This window comes from Bos grunniens, chromosome 3, assembly GCF_055505025.1.
Source record: "Bos grunniens cultivar Pamir isolate PY7600 chromosome 3, Bosgru_T2T1.0, whole genome shotgun sequence".
Lineage (NCBI taxonomy): Eukaryota > Metazoa > Chordata > Mammalia > Artiodactyla > Bovidae > Bos > Bos grunniens.
In genome coordinates, this window is record NC_141167.1 from 101,943,507 (window position 1) to 101,957,813 (window position 14,307).

Here is a 14,307-nt window from a genome sequence, read left to right on the forward strand (position 1 = left end):
GAGGAGAGTGAAAAAGTTGGCTTAAAGCTCAACATTCAGAAAACTAAGATCATAGCACCCGGTCCCATCACTTCATGGCAAATAAATGGGGAAACAGTGGAAACAGTGGCTGACCTTTTGTTTTTTGGGGCTCCAAAATCACTGCAGATGGAGACTGCAGCCATGAAATTAAAAGACGCTTATTCCTTGGAAGGAAAGTTATGACCAACCTAGACAGCATATTAAAAAGCAGAGACATTACTTTGTCAACAGAGGTCCATCTAGTCCAGGCTACGGTTTTTCCAGTAGTCATGTATGGATGTGAGAGTTGGACTATAAAGAAAGCTGAGTGCCAAAGAATTGATGCTTTTGAATTGTGGTGTTGGAGAAGACTCTTGAGAGTCCCTTGGACTGCAAGGAGATCCAACCAGTCCACCCTAAAGATCAGTCCTGGGTGTTCGTTGGAAGGACTGATGTTGAAGCTGAAGCTCCAGTACTTTGGCCACCTGATGCGAAGACTGACTCATTTGAAAAGACCCTGATGCTGGGAAAGATTGAGGGCAGGAGGAGAAGGGGACGACAGAGGATGAGATGGTTGGGTGGCATCACTGACTCAATGGACATGGGTTTGGGTAGACTCCAGCTGTTGGTGATGGACAGGGAGGCCTGGTGTGCTGCAGTTCATGGGGTAGCAAAGAGTCAGACATGACTGAGTGACTGAACCGAACTACACTCATTGGTTTATGCAACTTCATTGAAAAAAATAAATCAATTACTAGCAGAGTTATTAGTTGATCACTCATCCATTGACAACTTGCACCATTTATTCAGTACTATATTAAACAGTGTATTGGAAGACAGATTAACTCCAAGTTAGAGCTCCAAGCCTCCTAACAATTTAAATGAAAATTTAAAAATGTTTGAGACCGTATTTTCGAATACAAAGTGTGTTTGACTTCCTATTTCCATTCTCTGTAGAACAAGAACAGGTCATTCCTTTACTGACATGCATAAAATACATCACATTTTCTGTTCTGCTGATGTTATAAATTCAATAAATTCTCCAGCCACATCAGTTATGAGCATAAAGTATATCATGTAACTTCAAATCTCTAACAGTGGAATGCTTAAACAAGGATGGATGCTGCTAGAATAATGCTGCTTCCTTTGATGTGACAACTCAGCATCCATCTCCCTCCCTCTCAAGATGATTCTTCAGCATGTTTGAGCAGTGAGGAAAGGTTTTAGTCTTATAACCAAGTTAGAGTGAACACATTGGCCACATATTACACATGCTACATTTTTTAAAAATATTCTGAATCTTGCACAACTGTTCTCTTGTAACTACTTTACAGTTTCTAAAAGCAGTTATTGTCCAAAGCTGGAAGAACTTAAGTCTTCTCACATGAGCATGTGAATGGAGGGAGGTAAACAAAAAACATGAGGTCTGATACGCGAGCAGCCCGGTAAGAAAATCAGAAAAGCAACACTAATTTAAAGTTTATCCCAGCTATAATACAGGTTATTCTGTCTTTAAGATAGAATCACATGGCATACTTCTGAGTCCATTCCCGAGATATTCTGTTGTACTTATCTCTGTCTGTTTTATAGATCCATGCAGTCTCTGGCACTAAGGGGTCACCTGGGTTTGGATCACATAGCAGTGAACAAATGGATAAAAGAACTTTAGAAACAGTTAAAGCAGGAGACCACTGTGATCTTAGAATATTGAGACAAATGCTGCCATTACTGTTAATATTTGGATCATAAATTCTTATTGTAAATACAACCTTAGGTGGTTTGAAGGGGTAGTCTGTAGGAAAATGAATTATCAAAAAGAATACACCATCTTGATATGGGCTGTTATTAGGTCCCATAATTGTGACTTGCCAATGAAACATATCATCCCCAACTGGACTTGCAGAACATTGTGCTGGAGGGTCACGGGCCAAATCACTAAGTTCCTTATTAGTGTGTTTCAGCACCATAGTCTGTGCTTTTTGTCTGGCTCCTCACTATCTTGATGTGTGCTGGAAGTCCGGCCAAAACTCTTGATTATCCCAGTGACTGGGAAGGATTGTCTATTTATCTCACACCAGCTCTGCCAGACACAGGCGCTTGGTATCGAGGAGGTGGATCTCGCGAGAACCTCGAGGCTGGTTTCTTCAGCACTCAGCCTTCTTTACGGTCCAACTCTCACGTCCATACATGACTACTGAAAAAAAACATAGCTTTGACTAGACAGATCTTTGTCGGCAAAGTGATGTCTCTGTTTTTTAATATTGTCTAGGTTTAGCACAATTGCACTCATCTCACATGCTAGTAAAGTAATGCTCAAAATTCTCCAAGCCAGGCTTCAGCAATACGTGAACCGTGAACTTCCTGATGTTCAAGCTGGTTTTAGAAAAGGCAGAGGAACCAGAGATCAAATTGCCAACATCTGCTGGATCATGGAAAAAGCAAGAGAGTTCCAGAAAAACATCTATTTCTGCTTTACTGACTATGCCAAAGCCTGTGACTGTGTGGATCACAATAAACTGTGGAAAATTCTGAAAGAGATGGGAATACCAGACCACCTGACCTGCCTCTTGAGAAATCTGTATGCAGGTCAGAAAGCAACAGTTAGAACTGGACATGGAACAACAGACTGGTTCCAAATAGGAAAAGGAGTTCATCAAGGCTGTATATTGTCACCCTGTTTATTTAACTTATATGCAGAGTACATCATGAGAAACGCTGGACTGGAAGAAACACAAGTTTGGAATCAAGATTGCCAGGAGAAATATCAATAACCTCAGATATGTAGATGACACCACCCTTATGGCAGAAAGTGAAGAGGAACTAAAAAGCCTCTTGATGAAAGTGAAAGTGGAGAGTGAAAAAGTTGGCTTAAAGCTCAACATTCAGAAAACGAAGATCATGGCATCCGGTCCCATCACTTCATGGCAAATAGATGGGGAAACAGTGGAAACAGTGTCAGACTTTATTTTTTTGGGTTCCAAAATCACTGCAGATGGTGACTGCAGCCATGAAATTAAAAGGCGCTTACTCCTTGGAAGGAAAGTTATCACCAACTTCGACAGCATATTCAAAAGCAGACATTACTTTGCCAACAAAGGTTCGTCTAGTCAAGGCTATGGTTTTTCCTGTGGTCATGTATGGATGTGAGAGTTGGACTGTGAAGAAGGCTGAGTGCCGAAGAATTGATGCTTTTGAACTGTGGTGTTGGAGAAGACTCTTGAGAGTCCCTTGGACTGCAAGGAGATCCAACCAGTCCATTCTGAAGATCAGCCCTGGGATTTCTTTGGAAGGAATGATGCTAAAGCTGAAACTCCAGTACTTTGGCCACCTGATGCAAAGAGTTGACTTATTGGAAAAGACTCTGATGCTGCGAGGGATTGAGGGCAGGAGGAGAAGAGGACGACAGAGGATGAGATGGCTGGATGGCATCACTGACTCGATGGCCGTGAGTCTGGGTGAACTCTGGGAGTTGGTGATGGACAGGGAGGCCTGGCGTGCTGCGATTCATGGGGTCGCAAAGAGTCAGACACAACTGAGCGACTGAACTGAACTGAGCATAGCTTTTCTTCCAAGGAACAAGCATCTTTTAGTTTCATGGCTACAGTCACCAGCCACAGTGATTTTGGAGCCCAAGAAAATAGTCTGTTACTGCTTCTCTAACGGAGCAGGATGAGCACAGCCCTTAGCAGGTAGAATTGCTGTGCCTCATTTCTCTGCACCTTGCAGGCAACAGGTCCTGTTCAGCTATTGGTCAGCGCTGCAGTGGGTCCTGCCCACTGGTAACTGTCAACAGGGGACCACTGGGGAAACGATTCAGTCAACAATCCATGGGGTGGTGGTCATGAGATGGAGAGTGAGGTAAAAGGCAGATGCAGGCCTTCTCCTGGAGGCCCCCCAGCTTACCCAGCCTTGGGCCAGCAGGTGAACTGGAGGGCCCAGGGAGCAGACTAGGGAGCCCAGGGACTATGTCTTGCAGAGCTCCAGAGCCCTCACTAAGGCCCTCCACTAGCTGGGGCCCAGACTTGAGAAGCAGTGAACCTCTTCCCCATCCCTGTCTCTGTGACCCACTAGCAGTGGCCGTCTGTATGAGTCACAGTCTGTGAGACCTGGTCTTCCCATTTGGATGGTCTGAGGAGACTGAGGGCCACTTGGGTTGGATGCCTGGCTCCCTCAGGGATGACAGCTGGGCAGGATATGGGAACCTGGCCCTGAAGGAGCTGCCAACTGAGATCTGCCTCCTCTTAGCCAGGACTGGGACCTTGGAGGGTAAAAGTTGTGCCTTGGTACTTTGCCCTTTCTGGTCAAGACAGAGAATAATATTCATCTGGTAGAGATTTTCAGGAACATCATTATCTGACCATGACCTGACCTTGAGAACAAAGGATCTGACACCCAGAAGTCTATAACAACTAACCACGCCGATCCCTCACCTTTTCCTTTTAAAGGGACTTGCCGGGGTACTCTTTCTGCCCCCTTCTGATGCCTAGGTCAGAAGCTTTCTCTATCTCCTTTATACTTTAATAAAACTTTATTACATACACACACACAAAAAAAGAAAATAAAGTGAAAGTCACTCAGTCATGTCCGACTGTTTGCAGTCCATGGAGTTCTCCAGGCCAGAATACTGGAGTGGGTAGCCCTTCCCTCTCTAGGGGATCTTCCTAACCCAGGGGTCAAACCCAGGTCTCTGGCACTGCAGGTGGTTTATTTACCAGCTGAGCCCCAAGGGAAGCCCTTTTTGGAAATAAGGTTGTTGCTAACCCTAGGACAAGCCCTTAATCCAATGTGACTGGGGTCCTCAAGCGAAGGGGAGAAGATGGCCATGTGGTGGTGGAAGCAAAGTGACACTCCAGCAACCTGAGGGGTACCAAGGAGTGCTGGCAAACACCAGAAGCTGGAAGAGGCAAGGAAGGAGTCCTCCCTACAGGTTGGAGTGTGGACCTGCCAACACTTTCATTTTGGACAACTGGCCTCCAGAACAAGGAGACAAAACATTCCTCTTGTTTTGAGCCTCCCAGTTTGTGACACTTTGTTACGGCAACTCTAAGAAACTAATAGAGTAACTGATGAAGTTTTACATTTTTTAGATTATTTTGTTTATTTTATTTTAGCTTTGGCTGTGCTGGGTCTTCAATGCTGTGTGGGCTTTTCTCTAGTTGCGGAGGGTGGAGGCTAAAAAATAAAAAAATAAAAAAATAAAGGGACTTGCCGACAGCTTTCAGTAATTTGGGGGTTCTAGGATATGAGCCACCCATCTTCTTGTATGAATCTGTAGTAAACCTTTCTCTCTTCCAAACTCTTATGTTTAGTATTTATGGGCCTCACTGTGCATTGGGTGCATGGACTTGTGATTTCAGTAACACTTCCACTTTTCCCTCTTCTACTTACCATATAGTGATGGGACTGGATGCCATGATTTTTGGTTTTTTTAATGTTGAGTTTTAAGCCAGCTTTTTACTCTTCTCTTTCACCCTCTGCAAGAGGCTCTTTAGTTTCTCTTCAGTTTCTGTCATTTAGAGTAGTATCATCTGCATATCTAAGGTTGCTGATATTTCTCCTGGCAGTCTTGATTCCAGCTTGTGATTCATCCAGCCTGGCATTTTGCGTGATGTACTCTGCATATAAGTTAAATAGGCAGGGTGACAATATACAGCCTTGATATACTCCTTTCTCAATTTTGAACCAGTCTGTTGTTCCATGTCCGGTTCTAACTGTTGCTTCTTAACCTGCATACAAGTTTCTCAGGAGACAGGTAAGGTGGTCTGGTATTTCCATCTCTTTAAGAATTTTCCACAGTTTGTTGTGATCCACACAAAGGCTTTAGTGTAGTCAGTGAAGCAGAAGTAGATGTTTTTCTGAAATTCCCTTGCTTTCTCTATGATCCAGTGAATATTAGCGATTTGATCTCTGGTTCCTCTGCCTTTTCTAAACCTAGCTTATAGCTTATACATCTGGAAGTTCTTGGTTCATACTGCTGAAGCCTAACTTTAAGGATTTTGACAATGCTTTACTAGTATGTGAAATGAATGCAATTGCACGGAAGTTTGAAAATTCTTTGGCATTGCCCTTCTTTGGGATTGGAACGAAAACTGACCTTTTCCAGTCCTGTGGCCACTGCTGAGTTTTTCAAGTTTGCGGACATAGTGAGTGCAGCATTTTCACAGCATTATCTTTTAGGATTTGAAATAGCTCAGTTGGAATTCCATCAACTCCACTAGCTTTGTTCATAGTAATGCTTCCTAAGTAATACTTTTGAATTGTGGTGCTGGAGAAGACTCTTGAGAGCCCCCTTGGACAGAAAGGAGATCAAACTAGTCAATCCTAAAGGAAATCAACCCAGAATATTCATTGGAAGGACTGATGCTGAAGCTGAAGCTCCAGTACTTTGACCACCTGAAGAGCTGATTCACTGGAAAAGACCCTGATGCTGGGAAAGACTGAGGGCAGGAGGAGAAGGGGGTGACAGAGGTTGGGATGGTTGGATGGCATCACCACTCAATGGACATGAGTTTGAGCAAACTCTGGGAGATAGTAAAGGACAGGCATGCTGTAGTCCATGGATTGCAAAGAGTTGGAAACAACTTAGTGACTGAAGGAAAACAACAGTGCTTCCCAAGGCCCACTTGCCTTCACACTCCAGGATGTCTGACTCTAGGTGAGTGACCACACCATTGTAGTTATCCAGGTCATTAAGACCATTTTTTTTTAAAATGTGGACATTTACTACTTAAATCAACTCGTTTGATAAAAAACATTATATTTTAAGATAATACAAATACATATTAAACTAATTATAAATTGTGATTCTTTTGAGTGCAAACGAGTGGTTACCCAAAGAAGAAATAAAACCTCCTTGTGTGCTCAGTCGCTAAGTTGTGTTCGACTCTTTGTGACCCTCCAGACTGAAGCCTGCCAGCTTCTCTGCTGGGGATTTTCCAGGCTAGAATACTGGAGTGGGTTGCCATTTCCTTCTCCAAAGACTTTTTCTGTATAGTTCTTCTGTGTATTCTTGCCACCTTTTCCTAATCTCTTCTACCTTTGTTAGGTCCTTACCATTTCCATCCTTTATTGTGCCCAACCTTACATGAAATGTTTCTCTGATATCTCCAATTTTCTTGAAGAGCTCTGTAGTCTTTGCCATTCTATTCTTTTCCTCTATTTCTTTGAACTGATCACTTAAGAAGGCCTTCTTATCTGGCCTTGCTATTCTCTGGAATTCTGCATTTAGTTGGGTATATCTTTACTCTTTTCCCTTGCTTTTTGCTTCTCTCCTTTTTTCAGCTATTTGTAAAGCCTCCTCAGACAACCACTTTGCCTGCTTGCATTTCTTTTTCTTTGGGATGGTTTTGGTCACTGCCTCCTGTACAGTGTTGGTGCAACTGTTTATCACATTTGGCCGTTAATCAAAAGGTTGGTGGTTTGAGCACACCCAGGGACGACTGTCCTTGAGGCCTTTTTAAGAAACATTTCTCAAAACCCAGATTTTGTCACTCTTCCACTCAAAACTGTTGAATGACTCCCTGTTGACTATAGGATAAAGTCCAAAATCCTTGTGGCAGAATAGTAGTGTGATTACTTTAGAGTCAGCCAGACGTGAGTTTGCATTTGAGCTTCAATTCTAGCCATATGACTTTGGACAAGTTACTTTACCTCACAGAATTTTAGTTTTCTTATCTGTGAAGTGGGAGAGATAGGTATTAACCTAAGTATTAATCTACCCTTTAAGGTGGTTGAGAAGATTAAGAAATGTAATCCTTATAAACTGCTTAGCACAGTATTTAGTAAGCACATAGATGTTTAGTAAGTAATAATTATTAACACAGTCATATCCTTCGTAATTTAGCCTCTCCCTGCTTTTCATGGCCTCAACTCCTGCCACATCAACCTATTCTAGCATCATTTCCCTGACACCAATTCTCTGTGGTGCCTCTATGCTTTTCCTCTCCTTAAAAATCTCTTTATTGTCTATCTGACAAAATTCCAATTCTATAATACAGTGACGTCTTCTCACATACCCTTCCTCTCTTCCCAAAGTTTCTAGAACCATTGAGATCATGCCTCCTAGAACCTCGGGAATAGTTCCAATCTCAAATAGTTTGTGGTGTCAACAAGAATGTATCGAAATAAACCCATTTGCATTGACATGGATGGCCCTAGAGACTGTCATACAGAGTGAACTATGTCAGAAAGAGAAAGACAAATATTGTATATTGTTTATATGTGGAATCTAGAAAAATCATACAGATGAACTTATTTGCAAAGCAGAAAATGAGTCAAAGATGTAGAAAACAAACTTACAGTTACCATAAGGATAAGGAGGATGTGTGATGAATTGGGAGATTGGGACTGACATAGATACACTATTATACACAAAATGGGGGTTCCCAGGTGGCACAAGTGGTAAAGAGCCTGCCTGCTTGATGCAGGAAGTGTGAGATTTGGGTTTGATCCTTTGGTTGGGAAGATTGCCTGGAGGAGGGCATGGCAACTCACTCCAGTATTGTTGCTTAGAGAATCCCATGGACAGAGGAGCCTGGCAAACTACAGGCCATGGAGCCGCAAAGAGTGGGACATGACTGAAGAGACTCAGCATGCATACATAAAACAGGTAACTAATGAGAACTTACTGTGTAGCACAGGGAACTCTACTCAATGCTCTTTGATGGCCTAAATGAGAAAGAAATCTAAAAAAGAGTTGATATATGTATATCATTTTGCTGTACAGCAGAACTAACACACCATTGTAAAGCAACTATACTCCAATAAAAATTAGTTAAAAAAAAGAATGCATCAACTTCTCTTCCCCATTTTTATTCTGAAAATATGGTTTTCAAAACACAGCATTTGTGCATACTTTATGATGGCACCTATTATGTTTTAATGATTTCTGTGTCTGTCTCTCATTAGTCTGTGATCTTTTTGCAGGCAGAGACTTTATCATCTGTGTATGCCAGAATTTCCCATAGTTGAGGACATAGCTAATTCCATGAATTAATTAATGACTAATTGAGTGAATAAGGTATCATCATCTTATTTTGCCTCTGTGTTGAACTAGCCACTCCATTTTGACCTGAGGTACTGTTCTAAGGCATGAATGTCATGTTAGTAAGGCTGTGTGTGTCTTTGTGTGTGTCTGTGCATATACTTTGTCCTTCAAGTTCATATGTGGGGCCCTATTTTGAGATCACCAGATTGCCCCCCTCTTTCCAAAGTGTATATTGGTAAACTCCCTTTTCCATTTCCTCGGGGGCACCAGGCCAATGTGTCCTGCTTTGCTCCTGTTTCCACACACTGCCACATCACTAGAGTACTGCTATGCAAGGAATGTTAATGGGGAAGAGTGGCTCTGTGACTCAGAGGCCAGCCCAGGGATTAAGCTGTAGTGGAGGGAAGACAAGGTTTGGGGGAAAATACGAAAAACACTGTCGGCTTTATGCCTTGTGGCTCAGATGGTAAAGAATCCGCCTGCAATGCAGGAGACCTGGGTTCTATCCCTGGGTTGGGAAGATTCCCTGGAGAAGGAAATGGCAACCCACTCCAGTATTCTTGCCTGGAGAATCCCATGGGCAGAGGAGTCTGGCAGGCTACAGTCCATGAGGTCGCATAGAGCCAGACGTGACTGAGTGACTAAGCACACATGTAGAAAACACTGTTAACTCCACTTTTTGATTTTTGCCTTCATCCATTCGTATATTCAGTAGACATGTATTGGGCACCTACTCTGTGCCAGGCACTATTCTAGACGTTTGAGATATAAAAATGGATAAGAGGTAATCTTTGCCCTGAAATGTTCACAGTCTTTGAGGGAGAACAAGTAAACAGACTGACATAATACAAGATGGTAGGAGTAAATAGTGGCTATTTTCTGGTACATAAAGGAGAAACAAAGACCCCCAAGAAACTACAATACAGGGGTCTCTTGTTTCAGGAAGCTTGAAATCTAATTCATAGATCAAATTCAAGGGAGGTGATCCCTCTCTTGACCTATGCCTTGATGAGTCAGGCTAAGAGGCAATCCAAGCATTTGAAGTTTATCTACTTTCACTACCAAAAAGATGAATAACCCAGCAGGTGGCAGCAGGGAAACAATTATTTTACATCTTGATGAGGGAGGAGTAGAAAGCAGAGGTAAATGCTTGGGATTATGTCCTGGACGGTCAGGTACTAGGTTCCCTTTCAAAGACCCAGAAGACATTCGGATAGAGAATAACTAGGCCCATGTTGGGGGCTGCAATACCCAGGATTTTAACCCCATTCATTTTCATTTATTCATTCCACAAATAATTATTGAGCCCTTACTACGTACAGAGTTACATCATGGGAGGAGCTGGAGATACAAGAATAAAACAGTCCTTATTCTCTGGCAGTTTAGTCTGTTCAGAGATAGGTCTTCATATTTCCCATCAAGGTTCATAATCTCCAGGGTATTTTATTAAAACTGAGCGGGGTTAGTACGAAGATCAGACTAGAAAGGGGAATTTCTCTGAGTCTCAGTGACCTTTGGAGAGGTAACAGAGAGGCTAAGGGCTCGGATCACAGGAAGACTGTTGTTGTTTCTGATCGTCTTCCGTGGCCTTTTAGACAGGACTTCATTCGTTTGTTTATCAAATATTTACTCAGCTCCATCACTGTGCCCAGCACTGCGCTTGAGGCAAAGTGTGGATCTGTTTCGAATGTCATTCAAAGGAAGGCAAGACACGCACGCTTGTTAAATAAAACAAGGCAGTAAAGTCGGAAGAATACTTGGTGGCATGTGATGTTTTGTGATACTTAACTGTTTAACGTCTTTGACTAGACACCAGCGCTTCAGTCGGGAGGTCTTCCTGGGCTGTGAATGCCAGCCCGGCATACTCTTTTCTAGAGCTCAGACTTCTCGATTTAGTCCCGTCTGAGACTCCCTTGTATTTTGACTCACCAAGCCACCGTAGACAGAGCCGCACTGTCTTCCTTCCTTGGATATGCCAAGGCGCGAGGGACCTGTGTCATGTGACCAGACTCAGCCTCCTGATTGGCTTGCCTCCTCTTAGGGCCTCCCTCCTCCCCCATTGGATGGGGTGGCCGCTGAGAAGAAGGTTGGGCGCATGCGCGATGCCAGGATTTCCTTGGCCACCGGGAGCGAAGCGGTGGGGTTGGGCGATAAACAGGCTGTGGCTAGGGAGAAGGGGGAGGGGAGTTCGCTCCGCAGGGACTTCTCATTCCCCACCTTTTTCTTTTAGGTGTGGTTTGATCCAGACGCAGTTTCCCGGCAGCCGCTTGAGCTTACTGTGTTGTGAAAGGGGAAAGTAACTCCTGCGGAAAGAGCTTAAAGTTGCTAAAACGGTGCGAGACAAGAATTGTCCCCCATACCATCCTAATGGTTCCGCCCTGAGTTGGTCCCGGAGCCGGTGCGGCGTATCTGAGAGGCCCCGGAGGGGGCGGGGAGGTGGCTCGCAGAACGCGGGTTCTGTGAAGATACGTGGGGAAGATTCGACTCCGAGAAGAGGAAGAGCGCGATAGAAAAAGAGACGCCGCTGAGGGGGAGGGGGCTGCCAAGATGGCGTCTGCCTCCTCTGGGCCGTCGGCGGTAGGGTTTTCATCCGCGGATTCCGGCGTCCCTCCCTGCACCTCGGCCTCAGGTAATCAGGGCGTGGCGTGGGCTGGGGGCTGATGACTGTGCGATGGCAGGAAGAGCGAGACCCAGGAAGGGCACCTGTAGCTGAGCATGTTTGAGGCGTTGCCGGTAAGGAGGACCGAGAACTAGGGTTTCATGTAGCTTTCAGAGCAAGCAGAGGGAATGTGAGGAAAGGATGGATTTGATTGAGAAAAGGGAAGCTGTCAGAAACACTGGCTGTCTTCAAGGAGACCGAGTTGAGGACTTTGAAGGAGTAGGGTCAGAAAAGGATGGAGATTGACGGTGGGAGTAGGGAGGAAAGAGAAAGGGAATCGAAGGGAGGAGAGAAAGAGTAAATAGAGGCTTAGACTCCACGTTGATTGCGGGGTTAATTGGACAAAAACGTGGAAGAGAAACCATGGGACTTAAAAGGTATGGAATCGTTATGGGATGCTTTCCAATGCTGGGGCGTTAGGGGATTGGGGATTTTGTTGGGGGTGGGAGTGAGTTATTGGAGGCTCCTGAGAGCCTCCCCCTAATGCGTCATTCCTTCTCACTTCGTGCTTCCCCTCCCCCCAAAACGCGCGCGCTCACTCGGACAGATACACCTACACGTTTTATCAAACGTCCTCCTCTGGAGACTCCCATGTCTTGACTGCCCAGCTTTGGGAAGGAATGGGAAGTTTTTGAAGAGAGCCTGAGGTATGTGGAAAAGCAGGGTTTAAAAGACACTGAAAACAGATGCAGAAGGCGGAACGATGGAGTCTCGAATTGCAGTAGAAGTTGAGGGAGGTGATGCAGGAAATTAGGCTTGAAAAGGATAGGGTGGGGATGGTTTTAAGTGCTGTGTAGGAATATTGCATAATAGGAAATGGACTGGAAGAATGCTTAGGCACGAAATTGGCACTTGGAGAAGGGAGCCAGGGAATCTAGCTCAAAGTAGTTAGAAACTGTTGAAGATTGAGGGAGGGCTAAGGAGCCCACAAGAAAGGCAACAGATTGCGTGTAGGAGGGGAAAATGTGTGGTGTTGGGATGTATGTCGGAGGAGGGAGTGGAGTTTGAGTCAGAAACTGTTCTAGAACTTCCATCAGAAATGTCTGGGGTTCCACGGTGACTGTTACCTATACACTGGGAACAGGAGAGGCCGCCAGATGATGGATGCTCTACCCGAGACTTTGACACTTGCTTAATCCTGGGATTGCATCCTACTCCTTTTGAGTTGACTAAATAGAGGGTTCCACCTTTTCCTGTTCAGTTCAGGTGAACCCATACTTGGTCATAAATATCTTCTTCACAAACTGGAGTTTTGTTTATGTACAACCTATTTTTAGTTTCTTGAGAGGTGTTTTTTTGCCTTTCCTATAAAAGATAAGTGAGCTAGAACAACTCCTGTTACATTCTAAGTGTGAAGAAGGATAAAGTTAAAATGAAAGTTTTTAAATACAGTAGCTTCTTAATTTAAAACCTCTTTTTCCTCTCCCCCGGTGGTGAAACAAGAATAGTTGTGTACAGTCTTAAAGCAGACTTCTTAACCATCAGATCAGGTATTAGAAACAGCTTAATCTTAAAAGCCTTGTGTTTTTGTGTTTATATCCCAGAATTTGATTCAGCCTCTATCTCAAAATATTGTCCACATGGACAGATTTAGGAGTAAAAGAAAATATTTCTGTCACATAGTGGTGTCTTCAGGTTTTTGCTCCTACTTCAGGTAGTCCTACTAGTTTTAGGTGTCACTATTTGATACTTTTGTATGTTTTTATATTTTTTGTCAGATCCTAAGACTAGCAGGAGGTTATTCAGATAGTGTAAATGTTTTTTGCTGTTGTGTTTTCACCAGAAAATAGAATAATAGATTGCAGTCAATTTTCCAGCTGCTTGGCTTTATTGTGTTCATATGTGAGGTCAAGATACCAAAATGGCTAAAAGTTTTTTTAAAAAAATGACTAAAAACAACTAGCTTTGGATTCCTTTTTTTTTTGACTTTTTTTTTCACCCTCTTTCTCTGTTTCTTTGGCAAATATTGAAACTGTTGGATTAAGAAATCAGAAAAATTCTCATAAATATTCCTGAAAGCATGGGATTATTGTGTGCAGATACACAGTGTTGACTTCTTTCGCATATCTGTATGTTCAGTTTTGGCTTACTGAATTTAATAGAATATTTCATATTTCATTTCAAGGATATGTTTTTGAAGAGGATAAGGTGTTTGATTCAGATGCCAAAAAGGCTGTGGAGAACGTGTTTTGTGATTGGAGGAGAGTGGTGCTCTGTCTGGATAGTACCAGGGGAATAAAGGCATTGGCAGGAATAAATTGGTTTATGGTCTCCTAAATTGTTAAATGCTAAAAGACTAGCTTTGTAGAAATTCAAGGTAGGAGTGTGTGTGTTTGTGTTTTAATCATTCTAAAATCAACTCATTGTCCTTAGATGTTTAGCTGAACTCACTTAAATATTGGTGAAACTGAAATCCTAAAGGTAAGATTCTCTGGCATTGTATACAAAACAAGAATGTTAGGATTCAGGGACAGATTGATGTTTTAGATAAGTCATTCATAACCTTTTAAGGTTCAGAATCTTTTGGCATTCAAATTAGAAAGGATTGGTAATTTAAAATAGTTCTTCCCTGCCAGTATTAAACCCCCATCTATATTATTTAATCATTAAGCTGAAGCTGGTCTTTTATGCTGCTGACAGGTTAAATACAGGAGTTAAAGCA

At 43.2% G+C, this 14,307-nt stretch overlaps 2 protein-coding genes across 23 annotated transcripts in view; one reads left to right on the forward strand and one right to left on the reverse strand.

Moving 5' to 3' along the window:
* Window positions 1-1,464: 1,464 nt before the first annotated feature.
* On the reverse strand, window positions 1,465-3,323 carry LOC147376441 (ubiquitin-conjugating enzyme E2 D3-like). Of its 2 annotated transcripts, XM_086392620.1 has the most exons (2): window positions 3,085-3,323; window positions 1,465-1,943 (listed from the first exon to the last, which is right to left on the reverse strand). In XM_086392620.1, exons 1-2 carry the CDS (start codon window positions 3,256-3,258, stop codon window positions 1,524-1,526), a joined length of 594 nt encoding a protein of 197 aa, XP_086248746.1. In that variant the 5' UTR covers window positions 3,259-3,323; the 3' UTR covers window positions 1,465-1,523. The 2 variants fall into 2 exon arrangements, with proteins under 2 accessions (XP_086248746.1, XP_086248745.1); XM_086392619.1 differs by lacking the exon at window positions 3,085-3,323 and having other exon boundaries at window positions 1,465-1,982.
* A 7,770-nt stretch (window positions 3,324-11,093) lies between these two features.
* The window catches only part of PIP5K1A (phosphatidylinositol-4-phosphate 5-kinase type 1 alpha), a 39,668-nt gene continuing 36,454 nt past the window's right edge, over window positions 11,094-14,307 (forward strand). For 4 of the 21 annotated variants that reach the window (XM_086392568.1, XM_086392565.1, XM_086392567.1 and 1 more), the window contains exons 1-2: window positions 11,094-11,123; window positions 11,217-11,615. Coding sequence is in view for 5 of the 21 variants with exons in the window: in XM_086392565.1 (XP_086248691.1) it covers window positions 11,534-11,615 (82 nt within the window). In the remaining 16 variants the exon portion in view is untranslated. Of the gene's footprint in view, window positions 11,616-11,672; window positions 12,023-12,192; window positions 12,293-14,018; window positions 14,067-14,307 lie in introns of those variants that run through there. The other 17 variants (XM_086392579.1, XM_086392566.1, XM_086392578.1 and 14 more) reach the window with 9 other exon arrangements.

What these genes read in the sequence shown, in the direction of transcription:
- LOC147376441 (XM_086392620.1), bottom strand. Translation starts at nt 3,258, where the DNA reads ATGGACTGGTTGGATCTCCTTGCAGTCCAAGGGACTCTCAAGAGTCTT. An exon ending in GACGAACCTTTGTTGGCAAA is followed by an intron (nt 1,944 to 3,084) that starts GTAATGTCTGCT and finishes CACACTAATAAG; the next exon opens with GAACTTAGTGATTTGGCCCG.